This window comes from Dendrobates tinctorius, unplaced genomic scaffold, assembly GCF_039654945.1.
Source record: "Dendrobates tinctorius isolate UK_male_01 unplaced genomic scaffold, ASM3965494v1 ptg000127l, whole genome shotgun sequence".
NCBI classification, from domain to species: Eukaryota; Metazoa; Chordata; class Amphibia; order Anura; family Dendrobatidae; genus Dendrobates; species Dendrobates tinctorius.
In genome coordinates, this window is record NW_027361795.1 from 5900897 (window position 1) to 5928102 (window position 27206).

At 46.9% G+C, this 27206-nt stretch overlaps 1 protein-coding gene across 1 annotated transcript in view; it reads right to left on the minus strand.

Annotated features, from left to right (window-relative positions):
• LOC141047390 (glutathione S-transferase Mu 4-like) overlaps nt 1-26864 on the minus strand; it is a 36597-nt gene extending 9733 nt beyond the window's left edge. Inside the window, exons 1-4 of the mRNA XM_073542448.1 lie at nt 26708-26864; nt 26543-26618; nt 7151-7215; nt 2280-2361 (exon numbers count right to left, since the gene is read on the minus strand). Coding sequence (XP_073398549.1) covers nt 2280-2361; nt 7151-7215; nt 26543-26618; nt 26708-26740 — 256 coding nt within the window. The 5' untranslated portion in view covers nt 26741-26864. The remainder of the gene's footprint in view (nt 1-2279; nt 2362-7150; nt 7216-26542; nt 26619-26707) is intronic.
• Between the last annotated feature and the right edge of the window lie 342 nt (nt 26865-27206).

The following is a 27206-nucleotide window of genomic DNA, read 5'->3' on the forward strand; positions in this document are numbered from 1 at the left end:
AATCGCCACTACGTTGCTAGATGCCTGGGCTGCGAAGGACGCGGCATCTAGGGAGGCAGACACCAAATATTCGCCTGCATGAGAAATCTGGTCGGCGAGGTCCGCCAGTTGCTCTGGATGGGCCCCCGGCCAGAATGCCTTGTTGGAGATCCTTAGCCCAATTGGTAGTGGCCTTCGAAACCCAGGTAGAAGCGAAGGCCAGACTTAGGGCAGATGTAGCCGCTTCGAAAGCTAATTTCGCAAAAGATTCTAGGATTCTGTCGTTAGGATCTCCTAGCGATGCTCCCCCAGAGATCGGAAGGACAATGTTGTTAGTCTGGAAACCGGCGGGTCTACGACAGGAGAAGTTGACCACTCCGCGGTGAGCTCCAGCGAGAAAGGGTATAAGACGCCAAGGCGTTTCCCTCTTTGAAAGTGCCTGGTCGGATTCGCTCTTTCCCTAGTCAGAATTTTCTGAAACTCAGAAAGCGGAGCGAAGACCTTGGTAGGTGGTTTAGACCGCCTGAATGAAACTCCCTGATCTGCGAGTTCTGCGGGCGAGTCCTTGATCTTGAAGGTCTGGTTAATTGCGCCAATGAGGCTCTGGACCATATCCCTCATGTCCGATTTGGTCAGAGTCCAGCTCCAAAATATCCTCAGAGGGCGCCTGGTTCAGGAGAAGAGGATCTGGAAGACCCGGGCCGCTGTAACGGGCTATGGGGCGAGACGGAGCGAGAAGAAGAATCGGACCGGTGCCCCTGTCTGGATCTTTTGCAGCTAATGTTGGTAGGCTCAGCCGGAGCTTCCTGTGGATTGCTGGGTCCTGCGGAAGTCTGCAGGGGCAACCTATCAAGTACGGATACCAGGGTCTGAGACACCTTGGTGACATCCGCCACAGATTGAGAAAGAGAGGAAGCCCACTCTGGAATAGGGGTCTCACTCTCACTTGGGACGCCAGGGGCTCCTGAGCGGTGGGATCAATGGGGTTGCTGCAGTCCTGACAGAGGGGAGAGGACTGACCTGATGGAAATTTGCGTTTGCAAGCAGAACATGCAAAGTGACTGACCACAGCTGAGGAAGAAGAGGAAGTTGGGGGGCGAGAGCGAAGTGACTTAGAATTAGACATGGTGAGCTAACTCACTAAGAAGTGCCAGACGGTTAGGGGACAGAGAGCTGAGGAGGGTGTCAGTCTGCAGTGCAGAGCTACTCACGGAACTGGTGTCTGGAGCGACTTCCAGCTATGGGGCTTGGCTCACTTGGCGACCGGCTCTCAGGCTGAAGAAAATGGCAGTTGCCTGGGAGAAAAACGCACTCTGCTGAAGCAGTGAGCGGTAAATGCGGCTGGAAGAGAGGGTGGGCGGAACAACTGCGCTCTTGAAAGCTGGAAAAGACCCGCTCGAAGCTTATAGGATGGCTGGGAGGAGTGGGCGGAACCATTCGCCGCCTCTAGTCCCCTTAGTGTAGTGGTGGGTGGTACAAGACGGGCAGGAGAAACCCCGCCCTAAAGAAGGGGCATGGCCTCGCCTCAGCACAAGGCCCGAGTAGAGGCCGGGGCCTAAATTAGAAGCGGCGGCCGCCGGAGAGGCGTGATGCGGGGGTATCCCGCAGGCCGCACTGTCGCATCGCTATGAAAGCACAGTGCAGGAGACGCCGCAACGATGTCCGATGTTTAAGCCAACGCCTGCTGACATAGGACCCATGGAGTTAGGGAGCGCTGTGGAAGAAAAGGTACCTTGAATCCAGTGAGGGAATAAGACGTCCGTACCCCTTAGCGGACGTCCGTATCTCCATCTACCGACAGGCTCTGGTGGGCGAGTGGGTGGGAGGCAGAGGCTAGAATCTGTGGTGGCCTGGACATGCATTAGCGATAGAGGCTCTTGATCCTGCCAGCTAGACCTATGAGGATACGGGGTGGCAGTACACGCCATACTCAGTCTCTTTGTGGGAGTACAGATGTGACTGTTCACTCTGTATCCCTCCGAAAACCTGAAAAGGAACGACGCACACTGAGGTAGATAAGGGTCTAATGAAAGACCCGTGTAAACCTCCTACTGACACTAAGCTAAACTGACTAATTGAGCGCCAGTCGGTGGGGTGTATACTACGGAGGAGGAGCTAATTTTCTTATGTGCATAGTGTCAGCAGCATACACCACATGGTTCCTGTGTCCCCCAATGAAGCGATGGAGAAATATATTTGCAAACAGGAATCCGTCTCAGACTAAAGCGCCTTAAAATTAAATTAAAAAAAAAAAGTTGCAATTCTACATTTAATAAGACAGACTAGAAGTCCGTACTCACACAATCCATGCTTGCGGGCAATGTAGCGCAAGATAGTGTTACTCTGCGTCAGCTTAACTTCTCCATCAAAAAGGTAGGGCAACTGTTTGACAGAAAATTGGTATTATCTCCAGCAAGGATGTAATATACATAGTTAGGTCCAGAAATATTTTGATAGTGTCTGAATTTTCTTGATTAGGGCTCTATATGCCACCATTTATAAAATTTAAAATTAAAAAAACTGAAATCCAATTGAAGTGTAGAATTTCAAGTTTCATTCAATTTTCATTAAGGTGTTTACATAGTTACAAAGTTAGCAAGGTCAAAAAAACACATTTGTCCATACAGTTCAGTCTATATTCCACCAGAATAAATCCCAAGTTCTACGTCCTTCTAAAGAAAGAACCTAATAACCAAGATACAATATTGTTACGCTCCAAGAAGACATCCAGGCCTCTCGAACCCCTAGACTGAGTTCACCATCACCACCTCCTCAAGCAAGGAATTCCAGATTCTCACTGCTCTAACAGTAAAGAATCCTCTTCTATGTTGGTGGAAAAAACTTCTCTCCTCCAGAAACAGAGAATGCCCCCTTGTGACAGTCACATTTCTTGGTATAAACAGATCCTCAGAGATTTGCATTGTCCCCTTACATACTTATACATGGTTATTAGATTGCCCCTCAGTCATCTTTTTTCTAGACTAAATAATCCTAATTTTGCTAATCTCTCTGGGTATTGTAGTTCCCCCATCACCTTTATTAAATTTTGTCGTCCTCCTTTGTACTCGCTCTAGTTTCATTATATCCTTTTGGGCGGCACGGTGGCTCAGTGGTTAGGTCCTGGGTTCGAATCCCACCAAGGACATCTGCAAGGAGTTTGTATGTTCTCCCCGTGTTTGCGTGGGTTTCCTCCCACATTCTAAAGACATACTAATAGGGAATTTAGATTGTGAGCCCCATCGGGACAGTGATGATAATGTGTGCAAACTGTAAAGCGCTGCGGAATATGCTAGCGCTATATAAAAAGATTATTATCCTTCCTGAGCACCGGTGCCCAAAACTGTACACAATACTCCATGTGCGGTCTAACCAGGGATTTGTACAGAGGCAGTATAATGCTCTCATCATGTGTATCCAGACCTCTTTTTATGCACCCCATGATCCTGTTTGCCTTTGCAGCCACTGCTTGGCACTGGCTGCTCCAGGTAAGTTTATCATTAACTAGGATCCCCCAAGTCCTTCTCCATGTCAGATTTACCCAGTGGTTTCCCGTACAGTGTGTAATGGTGATATTGATTCCTTCGTCCCACGTGTATAAACCTTACATTTATCATTGTTAAACCGCATCTGCCACCTTTCGGACCAAGTTTCCAACTTATCCAGATCCATCTGTAGCAGAATACTATCTTCTTTTGTATTGACTGCTTTACATAGTTTTGTATCATCTGCAAATATCGATATTTTACTGTGTAAACTGTCTACCAGATTGTTATAAACATGTTGAAGAGAATAGGTCCCAACACCGACCCATGTGGTACCCCTCTGGTCACAGCAACCCAGTTAGAGAATATACCATTTATAACCACCCTCTGCTTTCTCTCTAAGCTAATTACTAATTATTCTCATTTTGTGTACCAACATCGTGTGGCACGGTATCAAACGCTTCGAAAAAAATCAAGCTATATCACGTCCAATGAATCACCTTGCTCCAGTCTATAGCTTACCTCTTCATATAAACTGATTGGATTGGTTTGACAGGAGCAATTCCTCATAAACCCATGCTGATATGGAGTTAAAGTTATTCTCATTGAGATAATCCAGAATAACATCCCTCAGAAACCCTTCAAATATTTTACCAACAATAGAGGTTAGACTTACTGACCTATAATTTCCAGGTTCACTTTTAGTGCCTTTTCTGAAAATTGGTACATTTACTATGTGCCCGTCCTGTGGAACAAACCCCGTCTCTATAGAGTCTCTAAATATAAGAAATAATGGTTTGTCTATTATATTAGTTAGTTCTATTAGTACTCGTGTGGGTACGCCATCCGGACCCGGAGATTTAGCTATTTTAATCTTATTTAGCCGGTTTCGCACCTCTTCTTGGGTTAGATTGGTGACCCGTAATATAGGGTTTTCTTTGTTTAACAAAAATATCCTGTGAAACTTTTAGAAATTGCAACCATTTTTTCTACAAAGTCAGCTCATATCAGGGGCTAAAAAGTAATTTGCCAAGGTAACTTTACTATAAATAAAATGTTCATTTTTAATACTTTGTAGAGAATCCTTTGCAGGCAATCATTGCCTGAAGACTGGAAGCCATGGACGTCACCAAGCGCTGGATTTCCTTCTTTATGATGCTTTGCCAGACCTTTACTGTAGCTGACTTCAGTTGTTGCTCGTTTGTGGGTCTTTCTGCCTTAAAAGGCGTTGTCCACTAATAGGACAACCCGTTCATGATAAAATGCTTGGCGCAGATATAAAAAAGCCACTACTCACCTCCCGTGCTGGCGACGTTCCCACGGTGTTGACACTCGCGGTCCCGGGGCTCTTGTATGGTTGTTGTGACACGTGGCGCCACTGTCCCCGCCTTCAAACAAATCAAACATGAAGAGGAAGTCTGGGCTGCAGGTCATGTCAGACTTCCTATTCTGGCTCAATTCAACAAGAAGCTAGGACTGGCATGCCAGCACTGATTGGGCACCGGAATCGCCTGACACAACAGCACAAGAGCCACGGGAGACGTAGTGCAGACATCGCGGTACCAGCACAAGCACAGGAGAGGAGTATAAGCTTTATTATTTTATTGGGGCCAAAGGAGGGGTATGAGAAGAAGTTGCCAAGTAGTGGACAACTTCAATTTTTGCCTTAAATGGAACCTGTCAGCTGATACATTCTGCCCACAGTTTGGGCAGAATGTATGAGCCACCTTCTGTAGTATGCCAGCCATGTCTGTCTCTAAAACACTGCTGCATTTCAGAGGGGGAGGGAAGAAAAAAAAAAAAAAATTAAAACACACACTTAATAGCAGCCAGTGACAGAACTAGTCCCTGGCGGCTTTTCCCCTTCTGAGGACAGTGACTAGCAAGCCTTTGACTACATTAGGGTATAGGCAAGGGCTTGTCAGTCACTGTCAGTAGGCAGGGAGAAGCCGCCGGTAACCTGACTACCACTAGTCAATAGCTCTGTCCTGGCAGCTATTAAAAGTGTGTGTCTCTGAAATGCAGCAGCATTTTAGAGACATTTATACAGTACATCGCTGTGATCCTACAGTCAGTGACTGATACATGCTGCTCAAACCATGTATCTAAGCTGACAGGTCCCCTTTAAATATGTGCAATGCATGCTCGATGGGGGTTGATATCTAGTGATTGACTCAGCCATTGCTTTTGGTCCCTTTAAAAAGAGGCAGATACGTATTAAAGATCTGTAATTTCACATCTAATTGGGGTAAGGATTTAGAATGCTCAAATTAAAGTTGAGAGTCTGTATTCTAACCCCAAATTGATTGTATAGCTGTATCTTATGTTTTGGAAAACCGCTAAAATGCCAAAACTTGTGTCACTGTCCAAATATTTCTGGACATAACTATGTACTGTTCACTATTCCTATGTAAAAAAAAAAAAAAAAAAAATTTAATTAACACCCAATTACCAAGTTATACTTGGAAGTAAAGATATCACACACACACCACCTCTTCACCTCGCCCCCTGTCTGTCGGGGTTCCTCAAGGCTCTGTCCTGGGACCCATACTATTCTCCATCTACACCTTTGGCTTGGGACAGCTCATAGAATCCCATGGTTTGTAGTATCACCTCTATGCCGAGGACACGCAGATCTACCTATCTGGACCCAACCTCGCCTCCTTACTGACTGAAATCCCACAATGTCTGTCTGCTATCTCAGCCTTCTTCTCTGCTCGCTTTCTCAAACTGAACATGGACAAAACAGAATTCATCATCTTTCCCCCATCTCACTCTACCCCTCCACCAGACCTATCCATCAATGTCAATGGCTGCTCTCTTTACCCAGTCCTGCACGCTCGGTGCCTTGGGGTGATCCTCGACTCTGCGCTCTCTTTCAAACCACATATCCAAGCCCTCGCCTCCTCCAACTCAAAAATATTTCCCGGATCCGCTCATTCCTCAACCACGAAACCACAAAAACACTAGTGCATGCTCTTATCTCCCGCCTCGACTACTGCAACCTCCTACTCTCTGGCCTCCCCTCTAGCACTCTGGCTCCGCTCCAGTCCATCCTACACTCTGCTGCCCGACTAATCCACCTGTCTCCCCGCTATTCCCCAGCCTCCCCCCTATGCCAGGCCCTTCACTGGCTTCCTATTGCCCAGAGGCTCCAATTCAAAACCCTAACCATGGCATACAAAGCCATCCACAACCTGTCTCCTCCATACATCTGTGATATGGTCTCTAGGTACCTGCCCGCACGCAACCTTCGATCATCTCGATCTCCTTCTCTACTCCCCTCCCCTTATCTCTTCTTCCCACAACCGCATACAAGATTTCTCCCGTGCTTCCCCCATACTCTGGAACTCTCTGCCGCAACACTCACTCTCACAATCAACGGAAACCTTCAAGAAGAACCTGAAGACCCACCTGTTCTGACAAGCCTACAGCCTGCAATGATCCTCGGTCTACTGAACCACCGCACGACATGCTCCACCCTCTCCTACTGTATTCTCACCCATTCCTGTAGACTGTGAGCCCTCGCGGGCAGGGTCCCCTCTCCTTATGCACTTGTGTGTCCCTTGTCTTACACATGTTTATTATACTTGTCTATATCTCCCCTTTTCACATGTAAAGCGCCATGGAATAAATGGCGCTATATAAATGCATAATAATAATAATATCACTTTTATGCGTTCACATACATTTGGAAAGTCCAAGCCCAGGTTCTCCTTCTTATCAAGCCATTGACTCTTGTCATAGTCTGGGGCTGTATGGGGAAACAGAGTATTAGTTTCAAGACAAAGACCCAAGTAAGTGGTAGATACATTTCATAAGTTGCATAAACTATGCTTGTATCACGGCTACGATACGGTTGTGCCTTGTTGACGGCATGTTTTTGCATAAAACAATCATGCTTTGAGTGTTTTTTTTGGCGTTTTGCACACAAACTTAAGAGGCCAATTTATTCCACATGGAACTCCGGTAGTAATGTTCTTGTTAAATAACATCAGATTTTGTGTGTTTATGCAATAACTACAAGTATTTGCCAGATTCACATGTGAGGTTCAGAGTTCAAGTATGGAATGTAATTTCCGGACCCAAACTCAACAGCCTGAGGCCTCATTCAGATATCCTGTGTTTCACACACATGTTCTATCAGGGATTTTCACATGTCCATGTTTTCAGTGATTTTCCAAAGTAACACATCTGGATGGATACAAAAGGAAAGTTTTATTTCCACACAATTGTCATACAAATGTTACACCACATTAGCATGGAGAATATCACAAGGGAGGGAACTACTAGTGCTGCCAGGATTGATTCCTGGAAACACAATTACCGGTAGTCCAATTACCGTTTTCCAGGTCACCACCTGACAGCACCATGGAGAAGTACCAAAGGATGAAGGTCCTAGGGTGGGACTACCGCATGAAGCACCTTTCTTCCGAATGCTAACTGTGCTGAAACCACATCCTATTTATAATGCTTGGAGAAGGTACTAAGGTAGTTGGAAGTAGTTGTTTAGTTTATCTAGCTCAGAAGATAAGCTAGCTCAATAAATACACTGGAAGTTTAAAGTCTTAGTTGTTGACGCTCCCTTTGTCACCTAAAACAAGTAAAAGGCTTAAAGGGGTTGTCCGGTCAATAAAAACAATTAATCTGCAGTGCAGTCAATCTGTGTGATAGACTTAAGAATCCCCCCCCAGCACATGCACTGTGGGGATTCTCCAGTTTCAGACCGGGGACCGGGAGGGTGGTTATGTATGGATAGCGACAGGGCTGTGGAGTCGGAGTCTTGGAAAAGCCGGATTACTTACCGGTAATGCTCTTTTAATGAGTCCACGACAGCACCCACTTGGAGGGATCCGCCCATAGGAACAGGAAACCTACAGAGATAAAAGAGGGCGGTCCACCTCTCCCCCTCAGTTGGATTTCAGAGTACCAGGAGGACCGCCAAATATTAGGCCATTATATTATCCAATTATTCTAAGTTATTAACTTCACAACTAAGAAGGTGTATATACATTATGTTAACTTCTAGGGAGGGTTAGTGAACGGGTGCTGTCGTGGACTCATTAAAAGAGCATTACCGGTAAGTAATCCGGCTTTTTACTCTTCGCCACGACAGCACCCACTTGGAGAGACTTTCAGAGACCTTCACCTGGGAGGGACCACCGTGCCGAGGACCGCTCTACCAAAGGCTAGGTCAGATGAGCATGATAAATCAAGCCTATAGTGATTATAAAAAGTAGAGGGTGTAGACCAGGTTGCCGCCTTACATATAGATTCGATTGCGACGTCTCCCCTTTCTGCCCAAGAGGAAGCCATAGCTCTGGCTGAATGTGCTCTGATACCCTCCGGAGGATTCTCATTGCTCTCCGAGTATGCCAACCCAATCGCGTCTCTGATCCATCGAGACAGGGTACCCCTTGTGACTTCACATCCCTTCTTTTGGCCCTGAAAAGAAACAAATAGAGCCCTACTCTTCCTCCAGCTGCTAGACCTTTCAATGTATTGTAATACTGCTCTTCTAACGTCTAGTGTATGGAATCTTTCTTCCTCTGGAGTAGAAGGGTTACAATAAAATGAAGGGAGATGGATTTCTTGTGACCTATGAAATTTCCCTGCTACTTTTGGTAAGTATGAGGGATCTGGTTTTAGTATTAGCTGATCCTGTAACGTCACTAAAAAAAGGGGGTTCTATTGAAAGTGCCTGTATGTCACTAACTCTTCTGGCTGAGGTTAGTGCAACTAGCAGTGCGGTTTTGAAGGATAGGTGTTTAAGGGAAATTGAATCTAAGGGTTCGAAAGACGGACGTGTTAAGGCCTCCAGAACCAGGTTCAGATCCCAAGGAGGAACTCTAGGTATGTGTACTGGCTCGCTCCGCTCACATGCCGAGATGAATCTGCTTATCCATTTATTGCCTGCCACATTATAGCTATAGAGGGCCCCTAGAGCTGACACCTGAACTTTTAGTGTGTTGACAGCTAGCCCTAATTCCTTTCCTTTCTGTAGGAATTCTAGGATCGCCGTAATCGGGATTTCTCCAGACTCAGGCTTTGTGTGGGACTCTAGGAATTTTCTCCATACTCTGGTATAAATTCTTGTCGTTGTTATTTTCCGACTTTGTAGGAGTGTATTGACTAGTCCCTCCGAGAACCCTCTTGATCTCAACATTTCCCTTTCAAGTTCCAGGCAGTCAAGTGGAGACTGTCCACTTGAGGATGGAAAAAAGGTCCCTGTGAGAGGAGCCTGGGGGCTGAGGGAAGCACCCACGGATCTGTTACTGACATCGCTTGCAGGCATGAAAAACCACGGCCTCCTGGGCCAGAATGGTGCTATTAGGATTATTCGTGCTTCCTCTGCTCTGATTTTCCTGATCACCTGCGGTAGTAGTATTATTGGTGGGAACGCATATGCCAGTTTGAATTGCCACGGGGCCTGGAGGGCATCCAGAATTTCCGGACTGTCTGACACATTTAGAGAGGCGAACCTTCGCACTTGCCTGTTTTTTCTGGTGGCGAAGAGGTCTATTTGGGGAAGACCCCAAAGCGACACGATGTGTGTGAATATTCCCCGGCTTAGACACCACTCCCCTTGCCGCAGTGTATGGCGGCTTAGGAAATCTGCCTCCACGTTGTCTCTTCCCCTTATGTGGAGGGCTGAGAGAGACAACAAATGTTCTTCTGCTAGGGATAAAATTCTTCTTGCGGAAGACATTAAGGTGACCGATCGAGTTCCGCATTGTCTGTTCAGATAAGCGACTACGGTAGTGTTGTCCGAAAGGATTCTCACGTCCTCCCCTTGTAACTGTGGAAGAAAGTGAAATAATGCATGATAAACTGCCTTTAGTTCTTTTAAATTTGACGAATCCTTATCTTCGCCTATATCCCATAGGCCTTGGGCAAAATTATTCCCCATATGGGCTCCCCATCCTGTGGGGCTAGCATCCGTGATAATTATACGGGAGGGTGTTATAACCCAAGGTACTCCCGCCGTTAGGTTATCGTCCTTTAGCCACCACGCAAGGGAAGTTAGGACCTCCTGGGACAGCGTGATTTTCTTTGTCAGATTCCCTCGGTCACGGGACTCCTCTAAAAGAATTTGGTATTGTAGCGTCCTCGTGTGGAACTGGGCCCACTGAACTGCCGGGATGCAGGCAGTAAGGGATCCCAGAAGGGACATTGCTTCCCTTAAAGACATGTGTGGCCGACGTATCGCCATCTTAACCTTCTTTTTGATTGCTGAGATTTTTACCTGCGACAGCAGACACCTTTGGCTTATGGAATCTAGCTCGAGACCCAGGAAGGACTGAACAGACTGCGGCTCGATTCTGGACTTTTTGAAGTTTATTATCCACCCTAGGGCCTGTAAGGACAAGATTGTATCAGCAACTCGATCACTACATTGTCGAGATGAATTTCCCACTATCAGAAAATCATCCAGATAGGGTACTATTAGCGTGTCCTTCTGGCGTAAAAAAGCCATCACTTCCAGCATCACCTTTGTAAATACTCGTGGTGCGATGGAAATGCCGAATGGCATGGCCGTGAACTGGAGATGCTGTATCCTGCCATCGAGAAGGACCGCCACTCTGAGGTATTTCTGATATCTGGAATGGATGGGAATATGATAATAAGCATCCTTCAGATCCAAGCCTGCCATCATACAATTGGGGAAGAGGAGCTTAATCGTGGATCTTATGGATTCCATCTTAAATTTATGATTTATTATGAATGAATTTAATTTTTTCAAGTTGATTATTGTCCGGAATGATCCGTCTGGTTTAGATATCAGAAAGAGAGGGGAGTAAAATCCTCTCCCTTCTTGCCCCTTAGGCACATGGACCAAAACTTTTTTGTCCAGTAAATTCCGAATCTCAGCTTCCAGGGCCTGCTGTTGGATTGGTGAGCTGAAGGATGTTATAATCAAAGAATTACGGGGTACATGATGGAATCCTATTTTTAACCCGTCTCTGATAATGCCTAGGACCCAAGGGCTAGCCGTAATTTTCTCCCATTCTCGGAAAAAAATTTTTAGTCTCCCTCCTACTGGAGGGACTGGCTCCTCAGTTCCTGTCCCTGCGGAAGGAGGATCCCCTAAACATGGCACCTTTGCCTTTTCCTTCCTTTGTGGCCCAGCGGTTTTGATTCTCCGCTGATCTCCACTCTACTCTCAAGATCACATCTCACCACCTGTGCACTCGACCCGATCCCATCCCACTTCATCCCAAACCTCACCACAGTCTTCATCCCAACCCTAACCCATCTCTTCAACCTGTCACTAACAACTGGTGTTTTCCCCTCAAGCTTTAAACATGCCTCCATCACACCTATCCTCAAAAAGCCCTCTCTTGACCCATCCTCTGTATCTAGCTATCGCCCTATATCACTTCTCCCATACGCCTCCAAGCTACTGGAACAACACGTCTACTTTGAACTGTCCTCCAATCTCTCTTCTTGCTCCCTCTTCGACCGCTTACAATCTGGCTTCCGGTCACACCACTCCACTGAAACTGCCCTTACTAAGGTCACCAATGACCTCTTAACTGCCAAGAGCAAGCGACACTACTCTGTCCTCCTCCTCCTGGACCTGTCGGCTGCCTTTGACACAGTGGACCATTCCCTATTATTACAGACCCTCTCATCCCTCGGCATCACAGACTTGGCCCTCTCCTGGATCTCATCATACCTAACAGACCGGACATTCAGCGTCTCCCACTCACACACCACCTCCTCACCTCGCCCCCTATCTGTCGGAGTCCCACAAGGTTCAGTCCTTGGGCCCCTGCTGTTCTCCATTTACACCTTTGGCCTGGGACAGCTCATAGAATCTCATGGCTTTCAGTATCATCTTTATGCTGATGACACACAGATCTACATCTCTGGACCAGATATCACCTCCCTACTAACCAGAATCCCTCAATGTCTGTCCACTATTTCATCCTTCTTCTCCACTAGATATCTGAAACTCAACATGGACAAAACAGAATTCATCATCTTTCCCCCCATCTCACGTGACCCCCCCTACGAACCTATCAATTACAGTAAATGACTGCCCACTCTCCCCAGTCCCACAAGCTCGCTGCCTCGGAGTAATCCTTGACGCTGATCTCTCCTTCAAACCACATATCCAAACCCTTTCCACTTCCTGCCGACTTCAACTCAAAAATATTTCACGCATCCGTTCATTCCTCACCCAAGAATCTGCAAAAACCCTAGTCCATGCCCTCATCATCTCTCGCCTTGACTACTGCAACCTCATGCTCTGTGGCCTCCCCTCAAACACTCTCGCACCCCTCCAATCTATTCTAAACTCTGCTGCCCGACTAATCCACCTGTCCCCCCGCTATTCCCCAGCTTCTCCCCTCTGTCAATCCCTTCACTGGCTCCCAATTGCCCAGAGACTCCATTACAAAACCCTAACCATGACATACAAAGCAATCCACAACCTGTCTCCTCCATACATCTGTGACCTCGTCTCCCGGTACTTTCCTGCACGCAACCTCTGATCCTCACAAGATCTCCTTCTTTACTCCCCTCTTATCTCCTCTTCCCACAATCGCATACAAGATTTCTCTCGCGCATCACCCCTACTCTGGAACTCTCTACCACAACATATCAGACTCTCACCTACCATCGAAACCTTCAAAAAGAGCCTGAAGACCCACCTCTTCCGACAAGCCTATAACCTGCAGTAACCACCGATCGACCAAACCGCTGCACGACCAGCTCTACCCTCGCCTACTGTATTATCACCCATCCCTTGAAGATTGTGAGCCCTCGCGGGCAGGGTCCTCCCTCCTCCTGTACCAGTTATGACTTGTATTGTTTAAGATTATTGTACTTGTTTTTATGTATACCCCTCCTCACATGTAAAGCGCCATGGAATAAATGGCGCTATAACAATAAATAATAATCTTCCTCGGCCGAAGGGTCTTCTCCTAAACGCCCTCCTATAAAATGGGAGAGGAGGGTTAGGGAATCCTTTTTTCCTTTCTTTTGCCTTCGTAAGGATTTCATCTAAGGCTCTTCCAAATAAGAACTCACCCTCGCAAGGAATGGTACACAGTTTTGCTTTGGACCGAGTGTCACCTCTCCAGCTTTTAAGCCACAGGCTACGCCTGGCGTTATTAGCCAACCCCGCTGTTCTGGCTGCCATACGTAAGGAATCAGCCGAAGCATCCGCTATATATGCTGCTGCACCGCGGATTAGTGGTATGGCGGCTCGTAGTTTGTCTCTAGGGATCTTCTGGTCTATTTGCTGGTCTAGTTGATCGATCCAGACCAGCATAGAACGAGCTGTGCAGGTACTAGCTATTGCCGGTTTAAAATGTGCCGGTAGCTGCTTCCCATGCCCTCTTCAAAGAGGCGTCAGCCTTGCGGTCAAGCGGGTCTTTTAAAATGCCCGTGTCCTCCACTGGTAAGACCGTTTGCTTTGAGGCGGAGGCCACTGCCGCATCTACCTTTGGGACCTTACCCCATGTCGACAACTCTTCGTCGTCAAAGGGGTACCTTCTCTTTGAGGTTGAGGGAAGATACCCTCTCTGGTCCTGTCTCTCCCATTCTTTCTTAACCAGCGCTTTTATTGCTGGAATAACTGGAAAAACTCTCCTCTTTTTGTCCGTCAGACCTGCAAACATGATTTCTTGAGTCGTCTGCGGCTCCTTTGTGTCCGTGCATCCCATTGTATTTCTCACGGATTTAACTAGATTATCCATATGATCTAAAGGAAAACAGCAACGGCCCTCCATCTCTGAGGAGGATGCTGATGTGGATGCGTTGGAACTATCTGAGACTACTTCGCCTTCATCGGTGTCTACAACCGCTGGTTTGGTAGTTTCGATATTGGAGGGCCTGCTCTGGTTTAGGGCCTGTAATTCTTCCCTAATTATGGCCCTTATGTCTACGGCTGATGCCTGTTTTGCTGTCTCATTAATGCATTTTTTGCATAGCCGTTTTGTGTAAGATTCCGGTAACGGACGTGCACACAGGGCGTACTCTTAATTTTTGGATTTTTCCTTCCTCTTTGTCGGAGAGGAGAGGAGAGAGAGACATTTTATCAGCTTGATAGGCAGAGCGACGTCCACTCACCCAGAGAAGCTGTAGGTACCAGCTCAGGAGGCTGCGAAGGAGGCTTGTTGGCGTGGCTTCTGTGGCTACGATCCGAGGACCCTCGTCTTGCATGGTCCTTGGTTGCTGCTGCGTCGCCTGCCTGGGGATGCGTGTCCTGCCTTGGTGAAGACATGATTGCACGCCATATCCCTGTGCCCCAGGCCTTTTGTAAGCCCCTTCATACCTGGTACCTCCCCCTCCAGGTGCGCCTACTTGCGACTCATTAGTATGCGCTTCAGCGCTGACACTAGCCGCTCGCCTGCAGATTAAATCGCTCTCCTTTTTTTTTTTCTCTGCTGGAGGGGGCGGGGAGCGCCTCTATGCCTGCGGTGCCGCCCATCCGCGCGTGCGCGCTGAGCCGAGGAACCTCCGGTAACCCGGAAGTTCCTCCTTACCACATCCTGCCGCTCTGCATGTGCGTCCTCCTGGACGCTGAAGCCTTCTAGGAACGCCGGAGGCTGCCATTTCCTCCGGTTCCTGCGCCCCCACATGGACCGGAATGGATCCTCCTGCCCGGTGTCATGTTATCACAGAAAGACCCCGGTCGGCGCCACCCTGTACCAGTGTCTCTGCACTCCATACCAGCCGAGGAGGGAGCCGGATTCCAGCACTCCCCCGTCGCTGCCTCTGGACCGGAACCCCTGCCGTTCTCGCAGACACTGCACAGGCGGTTCCTTGGCCCAGGTAAGTCTGTAGCGTATCCTGCGGTTCCATTTAGGAACAGGAAACCAACTGAGGGGGGAGAGGTGGACCGCCCTCTTTTATCTCTGTAGGTTTCCTGTTCCTATGGGCGGATCCCTCCAAGTGGGTGCTGTCGTGGCGAAGGGTAAAATTGAGTTTTCAGAGGCTTGGCTTACCAACTCCACAACCCTGGAAAGCGAGGCTGCGCCCCCTGGCCAGGAGAACGGTATGTATAAAGCATAGAAACCCTCCAGCCCCGGGTCTGAAACCGGCAAATCACTGCAGTCTGCTGCGCATGCCTTGGGGAATTCATAATTCTGCAGTCACAGAGTGACTACAGACTTATTGGTTTTGACCGGACAACCCTTTTAAAAAGGGGACTGGTTTATTAGGTATGTTGCACTGCGGCACATAAATGGTAATAGTCATCCTGCAAATTAGAAAAAAATCAAAACGTGATTATGTGGTCAACTACATGCAATATCTGGGCACATCAGAACTGCACCTCGTCTTGTCAGTCAGGTAAATTCCCACAGGACAATTCCCCAGTGAATGTGTAAGCGGATGATCCTCTGCGCATCCCAGCCGGAGCAGCATGCAATACGTAATACCTGCAGAATGATCATTTATATTGGGGATATAACAACGCATAGGAAAGGATGAAATCTGCACCTCTTCCATAAATCTTGAAGCAGCATTTCTCTGTGTGAACATGTCCGGAGTGTTTCCTACACCATCAGTCATCTGAGGCCACTCATCACCAGTTCCGTTTTCTTTAACCCCTTTCCTACAATGGACATTATTCCGTCCATGTGACCCTGGACCTAATTCCCATGGACGGAATATTACGTCATAGAGATCAGCGGCGCCCACGTGGTGAGCGCCGCTGATCGCGGTCGGGTGTCAGCTGATTATCACAGCTGACACCCAGCACAATGTGTCCCCGACACGTTAAACCCTTGCACACCACGATCAAACATGATCGCGGTGTACCGGGGGTTAAAGGGAAGCATTGGCAGGGAGGGGGCTCCCTCCGTGCTTCCCTGAGCATCACACAGCAGCGCAATGTGCAGCGCTGCCGCGGGGCTCCATCCCTGCAGGTCCCCGGGTCCAAGATGGCGACGGGGGCCTGCAGGGAGCTGGCTTCCTCAGTGCCTGCAAAGCGCCGGCACGAGGAAGCCTTGTGCAGTGCCTGTGACAGATCGCTGATCTGTCACAGTGATCTGTGATCTGTCACATGACAGTTATGTCCTGCCTGGGACAATGTAATAAAAAAAAATAAAAAAAAAATAAAAAAAAAAAAAAAAAAAAAAAATCGCTAATTAAAAAAAAAAAATTATTCCCAAGTAAATTCATTTTTTTGAAATAAAAAAAAAACAAACAATAAAAGTACACATATTTGGTATTGCCGCGTCCGTAACGACCCGCCCAATAAAAGTTTCCCATTAGTTAACCCCTTTAGCGAACCCCTTAAAAAATAAAAAAAAGAAGCAAAAAATAATGATTTATTATCATACCGCCGAACAAAAAGTGCAATAACGCACGATCAAAAAGACGCATATAAATATTCATGGTACAGCTGAAAACGTCATCTTGTCCCACAAAAAATGAGCCGCCATACAGCATCATCAGCAAAAAAATAAAAAAGTTATAGCTCACAGAAAAAAGCGATGCAAAAATAATTATTTTTTATATAAAATTGTTTTCATTGCATAAAAGCGCCAAAACATAAAAAAATGACCTAAATGAGGCATCGCTGTAACCGTACTGACCCGAAGAATAGAAGCGCTTTATCAATTTTACCGCAGGTGGAACGGTGTAAACGCACCCCCCAAAAGAAATTCATGAAATGCTGGTTTTTGTTCATTCTGCGTCCCAAAAATTGGAATAAAAAGCGATCAAAAGATGTCACGTGCCCGAAAATGATACCAATAAAAACGTCAACTCGTCCCGCAAAAAATAAGACCTCACATGACTCGGTGGGTCAAAATATGAAAAATTATAGCGCAATATGTGGTGATGCAAAAACTATTTTTACAATAAAAAGCGTCTTTTAGCGTGTGACAGCTGCCAAACATAAAAACCGCCATAAATAGTAAACTAAACCCCCCGTTATCACCCCCTTAGTTAGGGAAAAATAATAAAATTAAAAGAAAATGTGTTTACTTCCATTTTCCCGTTAGGGTTAGGGCTAGAGTTAGGGCTGAGATTAGGGTTAGGAGTGTGTTGGGGTTAGGGTTGGAGTTATAATTGGGGGGTTTCCACTGTTTGGGCACATCAGGTGCTCTCCAAATGCAACATGGCGTCTGATCTCAATTCCAGCCCATTCTGCGTTGAAAAAGTAAAATGGTGCTCCTTCCCTTCCAAGCTCTGCCATGCGCCCAAACAGTGGTTTACCGCCACATATGGAGTATCAGCCTACTCAGGACAAATTGGACAACAACTTTTGGGGTCCAATTTCTCCTGTTACCCTTGGGAAAATAAAAAAATGGGGACTAAAAGATCATGTTTGTTGAAAAAATGTGATTTTTTTATTTTTTCACCCGGTCGTTATAAACTTCTGTGAAGCACTGGGGGGTTCAAAGTGCTCACCACACATCTAGAACAGTTCCTTGGGGGGGGTCTAGTTTCCAAAATGGTGTCATTTGTGGGGGGGTTTCCACTGTTTTGGTACATCAGGGGTTTTCCAATCGCGACATGGTGTCCGATCTCAATTCCAGCCAAAAAAGTCAAATGGCGCTGCTTCCCTTCTGAGCTCTGCGATGCGCCCAAATAGTCGTTTACACCCACATATGGGGTATCAGCGTACTCAGGACAAATTGTACAATAACTTTTAGGGTCCTGTTACCCTTGGGAAAATAAAGATTGGGGGTGAAAAGATCATTTTTGTGGAAAAAATATGATTTTTTAATTGTACCGCGCGGTACGTTATAAAATTCTGTGAAGTCCTTGGGGGTTCAAAGTTCTCACCACACATCTAGATAAGTTCCTTGGGGGGGGTCTAGTTTCCAAAATGGGGTCACTTGTGGGGGGTTTCCACTGTTTAGGTACATCAGGGGCTCTCCAAACACGGCATGGCGTCCGATCTGAATTCCAGCCAATTTTGCATTGAAAAAGTCAAACGGCGCTCCTTCCCTTCTGAGCTCTGCCATGCGCCGACACAGTGGTTCCCCCCCACATATCAGGTAACAGCGTACTCAGGACAAATTGCACAATAACTTTTGCAGTCCAATTTCTCCTGTTACCCTTGGTAAAATAAAAAAAATTGAACCTGAAGCATTTTTTTTGTGAAAAAAAGTTAAATGTTCATTTTTTACTCTTCGCCACGACAGCACCCACTGGGGAGGTATCGGATCCGCCCATTTGGAACAGGAAACCCTACAGGAAAGATAAAAGGGGCGGTCCGCCTTTCCTCCTCAGTTTTGGTTTCCTGTTCCAAATGGAGCAGGATCCTGCAGGATCTTACCTGGGCCATGCATCCGCCTGTGCGGTCTCTTCGGGAACGGCAGGGGCTGCGGTCCGGAAGCAGCGTCGGGGGAGACTCCGTTTGACGGCTCCCCCCTCGTCTGGTGGCATAGTGGTAATGGCCGGGTCCGGGGAGGGCCGCCCGGTCTTACCAGGGAGCGCGCCGGTCCGGCATCCGGGAGATCCCCCCCCATCCCCATCGGTGGGGGTATAGCATGGATGGTGAGGCCATGTGCGCGCGAGCCGCGCGTGTCAAGAGCGGTGGCGCGGGAGCGGGCCGGCGCCCGACGCTCCTATACCCCGGAAGTAATGGTTGAACTTCCGGGGTAAGATGGCGATGACGCGGCGCATGCGCCCTGTGACAGGGCGACTTCCGGGGGTACGATAAGGATAAAACAGCGCTGTAGCGCTGCAACGTTGGAACATGTCGTCCCCCGCAGAGTCGCAGACCCCAGCAGGGGATTCAGCTGGGGGCAACTCCACCAGGGACCGCAGCGCCAGGACAGAGACTGCCCGCAGGAGCGAGGCAGCAGAAACCCGATCCAAACCGTCTCAGCCATCCGAACCGGTATTAAGCTTCACTGGGTGAGTGTGCAAAGCATATGCTCTACCTATTAAGCTAACCTCCTCTCCTCCCCCCCCCTCCCCCCTCTCTTTACCTTTGACCTCCCGCTTCAGTCAAAGAAAAAAGGAAAAACAAAACATAAAGAATGCGCATTATGTTCAGAGCCTCTCCCTGACTCCTACCCCAAAAAACTCTGCAAACAATGCATTAAAGAGACCAGGCAGGGGTCGACGATATCTTCTAAGGATATCCGAGCCATAATTAGGGAGGAAATACAAGCCATCAACCGCGCCAGCACTCCCGCAGAGTCCAGTCATAGAAAACAGGTTATTGTTAGTTCAGAGTCAGAGGAAGAACAGGAGTTAAACTCAGGCTCCGCATCCACGTCCTCATCATCATCCTCGGAAGTGGAAGGACGCGCATGTTTTCCACTGGACAGCATAGATAACCTGGTAAAAGCGGTTAGAAATACTATGGGGTGTGAAGAGGAAAGGGGAGCCCAGACCGCGCAAGACATTATGTTTGCGGGATTGGCAGAGAAAAAGAGGAGATCATTTCCAGTGATACCGGCAATTAAAGATCTCATCAAAAGAGAGTGGGAAAAACACGACCAGAGGGGTTTTCTCCCATCCGCTTCAAAACGGAAGTATCCGTTCACTGATGAAGATCTATTAAAATGGACTAAAATACCAAAGGTGGACGCTGTCATATCCTCCACTTCCAAACAAACCTCGATCCCGGTTGAGGACGCAGGATTGTTAGCAGACCCATTGGACCGAAAGGCTGAATCTTCGCTCAAAAGGTCCTGGGAATCTACCACCGGGGTATTCAAACCCGCAATAGCCAGCACATGTACTGCTAGATCAATGCTGGTATGGCTAGATCAATTAGACCAGCAGATTGAGCAAAGAGTGTCAAGGGAGAAACTGCGTGCAGCCATCCCGTTGATAAGAGGGGCAGCTGCCTTTATGGCAGACGCTTCAGCGGACACCCTAAGACTGGCAGCAAGGTCGGCAGCCCTGGTGAATAACGCCAGACGCGCGCTTTGGATAAAGAGCTGGAAAGGGGATGCACAGTCAAAATCCAAAATTAGTGCAACCCCATGCGAGGGTGAGTTCCTCTTCGGAAAAGCCTTAGACGAAATTCTCGCCAAGGCAAAAGAAAGAAAAAAGGCCTTCAGTGATTCTCCCATTCCGTTTTATAGGAAAACCTTTAAAAGACGGCCATTCGGGAGAAGAAGACAATCGGACAGAACGAGATGGGCCACGAAAGACGAAAAGCAGAAGGGTACCATCTTCAGAGGGCCAACATATAGGAGAGAAAAAAATTAAAAGTTTAGACCCACCAGTTGGGGGCAGATTAAAATTTTTTTTTACCAAATGGGAACAAATAACGTTAAACCCATGGATTTTGAATATAATCAAGGAAGGAATAAAGATTGAGTTCCTTCGAATCCCCTATGAGTTCTTTGTTATAACTCGCCTTAATTCCTCACTTCAGCAAAAGGCTCTCGAAGACGAGATTCGAGTCCTGCTAGCTAAAAAAGTTTTAGTTGAAGTCCCTGAGGAACAACAGGGTAGAGGCTTTTACTCTCCCCTGTTTTTGGTGTCTAAACCAGACGGTACATTTAGAACCATTATTAATTTAAAGAAGCTAAATTCATTTATAAAAAACTATAAGTTCAAAATGGAATCAATCAGATCCACTATAAAGCTTCTTTTCCCAAATTGCGTAATGGCAGGGATTGATTTAAAAGATGCTTATTATCATCTCCCTATACACAACAGATTCCAGAAATACCTAAGAGTCGCAGTGGAAGTCGAGGGAAAGATTCATCATTTCCAATACGCGGCAATGCCCTTCGGGCTTTCCACGGCACCAAGAATATTTACCAAGGTGATGGCAGAAGTGATGGCCTACCTTCGCCAAAAGGACACACTAATTGTGCCATATCTAGACGACTTCCTAGTAATTGGGAATTCAGTCAAACAATGTACTGAACGCGTGACTGACGCAATCTCCTCTTTTCAGAGCCTTGGCTGGATCATCAATATCCAAAAGTCCAGACTCGATCCGCAATCTCTCCAGACATTTCTAGGATTCCAACTAGATTCCTTGACCCAGAGATGTCTACTACCCCAGGTAAAAATCATCCTCACAAAACAAAAAATACAAGCAGCTATAGATAAACCACGTGTATCCTTAAGGGGAGCAATGTCACTATTAGGATCACTAAATTCTTGCACCCCGGCAGTCCGGTGGGTCCAGTACCATGTCCGTACGCTACAACACCAGATCCTCCAGGAGGGTAAGCGACATAGTGGTCATTTACAGAGCAAAATAACCCTGTCACAAGAAGTCTTGACTTCCCTAGAGTGGTGGTTAGACGATGACCATTTATGTTCAGGAGTTCCATGGGTTATAGTTCCATCCTGTATCGTAACCACCGATGCCAGTCCCCAGGGCTGGGGAGCCCACATGGAGAATGGGTTTTATCAGGGAAGGTGGAGTAAAGAGGAATGTGATTACTCATCTAATTTAAAAGAACTGACTGCAGTGTTCTATGCTCTATACAACTTCCTTCCGCAGCTCCAACAGAAGCATGTAAGGATCCTGTCGGACAATACCACCACAGTGGCATATATAAGCAGACAAGGAGGAACTCGATCAGAGACTCTGATGTCTTCAGCGGCAAGAATTTTAAACTTAGCAGAAAACTATTTTTTGTCCCTCTCGGCCCTTCATGTAAGAGGCGAGAGCAATCAAAAGGCAGACTTCCTAAGCCGTCACACTCTACGACAAGGAGAGTGGTGCCTCAATCGGAAGGTCTTCAGGGACATAGTAGCCGCATGGGGACAACCCGAGGTGGATCTTTTCGCCACAAGGGAGAACAGGCAGATAAAAACCTTTGCCTCCCTATCTCCGTCAGATCACCCAAACATACTGGACGCCTTTCTAGCTCCATGGAATTTCAACCTAGCGTATGCGTTCCCTCCATTGATCCTCCTACCTCAAGTAATTCGGAAGATCAGAGACGACAAAGCAAGAATAATCTTAATAGCACCTTTCTGGCCAAAAAGACCGTGGTTTTCGTGGCTGCAGATTATGTCGATAACAGATCCTTGGGTCCTTCCGACTGCCAATCTACTCTCCCAAGGCCCCTTTTTCCACCCTCAAGTGCTCAGCTTGCACTTGACGGCGTGGAATTTGAGAGGCAGTTATTGAGGACAAGAGGATTCTCGGAGTCCTTAATTGCTACACTACTACAAAGTAGAAAACAGTCCACAACCCAGATTTACACTAGAATATGGAAAAAATTTCTTCAATTCCATACAGTACCTCATACAACAGAAGTTCCGATAATCCCAATCTTGGAATTTCTGCAGAAGAGGAAAGACTTAGGCTTAGCAGTAAATACACTGAGAGTACAAATATCGGCATTAGGAGCACTATATGGCCATAATATAGCGGGCAACAAGTGGATAACTCGTTTTATTACAGCATGTGAACGAATAGCTCCAATCCACATACCCTCCGTCCCTACATGGGATCTAAATCTGGTCTTAGACGCCCTAACGGTAGACCCCTTTGAGCCGATCGACACAATACCCTTCAAATACTTAGCACTTAAAATGGCCCTCTTAGTATCACTGACCTCAGCTAGAAGAGTGGGTGATATTCAGGCCTTGTCAATAGATCCACCTTTTTTCCAAGAATACCAAGACAGATTAGTATTAAAACCTGACCCTGCCTACCTGCCAAAAGTGGCAACAAAATACCATAGATCTCAGGAGATACTCCTCCCAACCTTCTATAAAAATCCCTCTACTCCGGAAGAGCAGAAGTTCCATACTCTGGACGTCAAAAGAACTGTCCTAAAATATATTGAGAGGTCCAACAGTTGGAGGCAGAGCAGGGCCCTATTTGTTTCATTTCAGGGCTGTAAGAAGGGGTATGGAGTCACAAAGAGCACCATTTCCCGGTGGATCAGAGAGGCCATTCGTTTAGCCTACTCCGCAAAAAACGAAGATCCTCCAGGGAACATCAGGGCGCATTCCACCAGAGCCATGGCAACCTCTTGGGCGGAAAAGGGAGATGTTCCGATTGAAACTATATGTAAGGCGGCAGTTTGGTCATCCCCTTCTACCTTCTATAAGCACTACAGACTTGATCTGTCATCAACCTCTGACTTAAGCTTTGGCAGGACTATCCTTGGCACGGTGGTCCCACCCAGGTGATGGTCTCTGGAATCTCTCCAGTGGGTGCTGTCGTGGCGAAGAGTAAAAAGCTGTATTACTTACCGGTAATGCTCTTTTAATGAGTCCACGACAGCACCCGTTCACTTCCCCCCCTAAAGATATCAATAGTTAAAGTATTACCAAATAATGGATAAGAAAGATGTTAAAATAAGAGAACATTGCCTAATCCTTGGCGGTCCTTCTGGTACTCTGAAACGTAAAACTGAGGAGGAAAGGCGGACCGCCCCTTTTATCTTTCCTGTAGGGTTTCCTGTTCCAAATGGGCGGATCCGATACCTCCCCAGTGGGTGCTGTCGTGGACTCATTAAAAGAGCATTACCGGTAAGTAATCCGGCTTTTTTTTTTTTTTAAATATTCAAAAAAATTCCTGTGACGCACCTGAAGGGTTAATAAACTTGTTGAATGTGGTTTTGAGCACCTTAAGGGGTACAGTTTTTAGAATGGTGTCACTTTTGGGTATTTTCTATCATATAGACCCCTCAGAGTGGCTGCAAATGTGATGTGGTACGTAAAAATAAAATGTTGCAAAAATGAGAAATCGCTGGTCAACTTTTAACCCTTAGGCTGGGTTCACATGTAGCGGAACTCTCGCGGAAATTACCGCGAGAATTCCGAATTCCATTCCGTGGGAAAAAAAAAAAAAAATAAAAAAAAAAAAACGCATTTTAAATTCCCGCTGAAACTAGCATTTTGCAAGCGTAATTAACTTGCAGAATTGCTAGCGTTTTCCAAGCGATCTGTAGCATCATTTGGAGAACTGATTGACAGGTTGGTCACACTCGTCAAACATAGTGTTTGACGAGTGTGACCAACTTTTTACTATTGAGGCCGCCTATGCGGCATCAATAGTAAAAGATAGGATGTAAAAAATAATAAAACAAATATATATATATTGTTATTCTCACCTTCCGGCGTCCCGCGCTGCCTTCCCGCCTCTCTCCACGCTCCCGGTCCCAGTAGTCCTTTGCGCGAATTACCACGATGACGTCCGTTCTCGCGGGATCGCCACGTCTCGCAGTCATTCGCGATGACGTCACGCGAATGACCGCGAGAACGGACATCATCGCTCGCAAAGGATTGCCGGGAGCGTGGAGAAAGGGGGCAAGGCTGCGCGGGACGTCGGAAGGTGAGAATAACAATATTTTTTATCTTAAATTCTATTTTTTACCCCTGTAAAAAATAGAATTTAAAATAAAAAAAATATAGTACCCAAAGCCCGGAGGACAGACTCCGCTCCTCCGGGCCGTGGGTACCATGCGCAAATGTTCTGCCTACATTTCGCATGGTGTGCACAGCCACATGCGGAAAGTAAGCAGAACAATGCATTCCTATGGGTGCGGGATCGCCGCGATTCCGCGAAATTAATGAGCATGCTGCGGTTTTACCGCGAAGCGATTCCGCCGCGGTAAAAACCACAGCATTTCGAAATGCATGGGATGCTTATTTTTCGCGGCAAAAATTGCGCAGTTAAAACCGCCGCGGAAACACGAAAAAAAACGCCACGTGTGAACTCAGCCTTATGACTTCCTAACAAAAAAAAGTTTTGGTTCCAAAATTGTGCTGATGTAAAGTAAAGTAAACATGTGGGAAATGTTATTTATTGTTTTTTTGTGTGCCGTATCTCTGTGATTTAGGCTGTGTGCCCACGTAGCGATTTTTAAGCATTTTTGCCGCGATTTTCAGAGTGAAAACGTTTAAAAATCCTGTACAGAACGCCCCCCATGTATTCCTATGGCATTCCGCACATGCTGTGCTAATGCTGCGCTTTTTTCCGCGGCGGAATCGCATCGCGGAAAAAAAAAAAAAAAAAAAAAAAATCGCAGCATGCTCATTCTTTTGTGCGGAATCGCAAAGAATTGCCGCGATTCCGCACCCATAGGAATGCATGAGAATCGCTGACTTCCCGCATGTGGCTATGCCTACCATGCGGGAAGTTAAGCGTCTCATGTGCGGTTGGTACCCACGGTGTGGAGGAGAGGAGACTGTCCTCCAGGCCCTGGGTACCATACCCCTGTAAAAAAAGAATTAAAAATAAAAAAAAAAATGGGGGTATATTTACCTTCCGGTGTCCCGCGCTGCATTCCCGGCCTAAGCGTTCCCAGTAATGCCTTGCGGCAAGGTCCTGTGATGACGTGGTCTCGCGAGATCGCTATAGCAACGCGAGACTATGTCATCACAGGTCTCGCAAGGCATTACTGGGAACGCCGAGGCCGGGATGGCAGCGCGGGACGCCGGAAGGTAAATATACCTCGATTTTTTTTTTAAATCTTTTTTAGCATTTTCACATTCTATCTTTTACTATTGATGCCGCATAGACGGCCTCAATAGTAAATACCTGGTCACACTTGTCAAACACTATGTTTGACGAGTGTGACCAACCTGTCAATCACTTTCCAAGCGATGCTTCAAATCGCTTGGAAAGTGCTTGAATATCGCACGCGAAAATCACGGCAAAATCGCGCAGAAAAAAACGCACGATTTCTGGGAAGGAGTCCGGTTTTCTGTGTGCGTCTTAACACGCAACGTGGGCACATAGCCTAAAGGGCATAAAAATTCAAAGTTGGAAAATTTTACAATTTTTCGCCAAATTTCCGTTTTTTTCACAAATAAACGCAAGTTATATGAATGAAGTTTTACCACTAGCATGAAGTACAATATGTCACGAGAAAACAATGTCAGAATCACCGGGATCCATGGAAGCGTTCCAGAGTTATTACCTCATAAAGGGACAGTGGTCAGAATTGTAAAAATTGGCCAGGGAGTTAACGTGCAAACCACCCTTGGGAGTAAAGGGGTTAAGTACATTTGTTCACATGAATCCAGGCTCTATGCACTATTCACACATAGCAGAAAAAGCAGCATGGCCTGTATCCCACTAGAAAGTCAGATCACACGTGAAGCTAATCCGTGTACACATCTGCGGCGGAAATCCGCGTGAGCCCCAAGTAATCCTGTGTGAACAGTGCTGACAATGACCAGGCTGCCTCCACCCTCCGTGCCCAACTCACCATCCCCTGTCACATAGCGCTTCTCCTCATAAGGGGTCTCGGTGTATTCCAGCAGCAGGCGGATCGCATGGCAAAGCTGGACGAACAAGTGGATAACAAATAGTCAGTAGTGTGAGCGGCGTCCTGGCACAGGCCAGCAGCCATTACTTGTAGTGCGCCTCTCACCCCGCGTATGTCCCAGTAGCCGAGAATCATCATCCTCCCAGTAACGTCCGTCACCCGCGCCGCTCACTGAACTCTGACCGTAGTCCCTGCACTTCACAGACTCGGGAGCAGTATCAGCTGTTCACGTGACTGTAGCTGGTAATCCAGCCAATCACATTGCAGATTTACACACGCCCCTGTGATTGTCTTGGCAGAAACGCAGAAGGTTTTGGCGCCGGTAACCGCTGCTGGTCACGAGCTCTAATGTTCGTTGTTACCTCAGATACAGGGCGGTATTAGCACACAGGACCCCGGTTGTGTCTTTTCTTCACCCCTCATAGTGATAGCATGACAGGAGACCCTATGTATTATTGGTTAAGGTGCACACTGAGGGCTCTGTCATATGTGAGGATTTTTAAGTCAATTTTCTTTTTTTTTTGCACTACGTTCATGTAATTTATGAATTTTGCAAAAATTTGGAAATGTGCTTTTATTTCTGGCTTTAACCGATCTTACGATT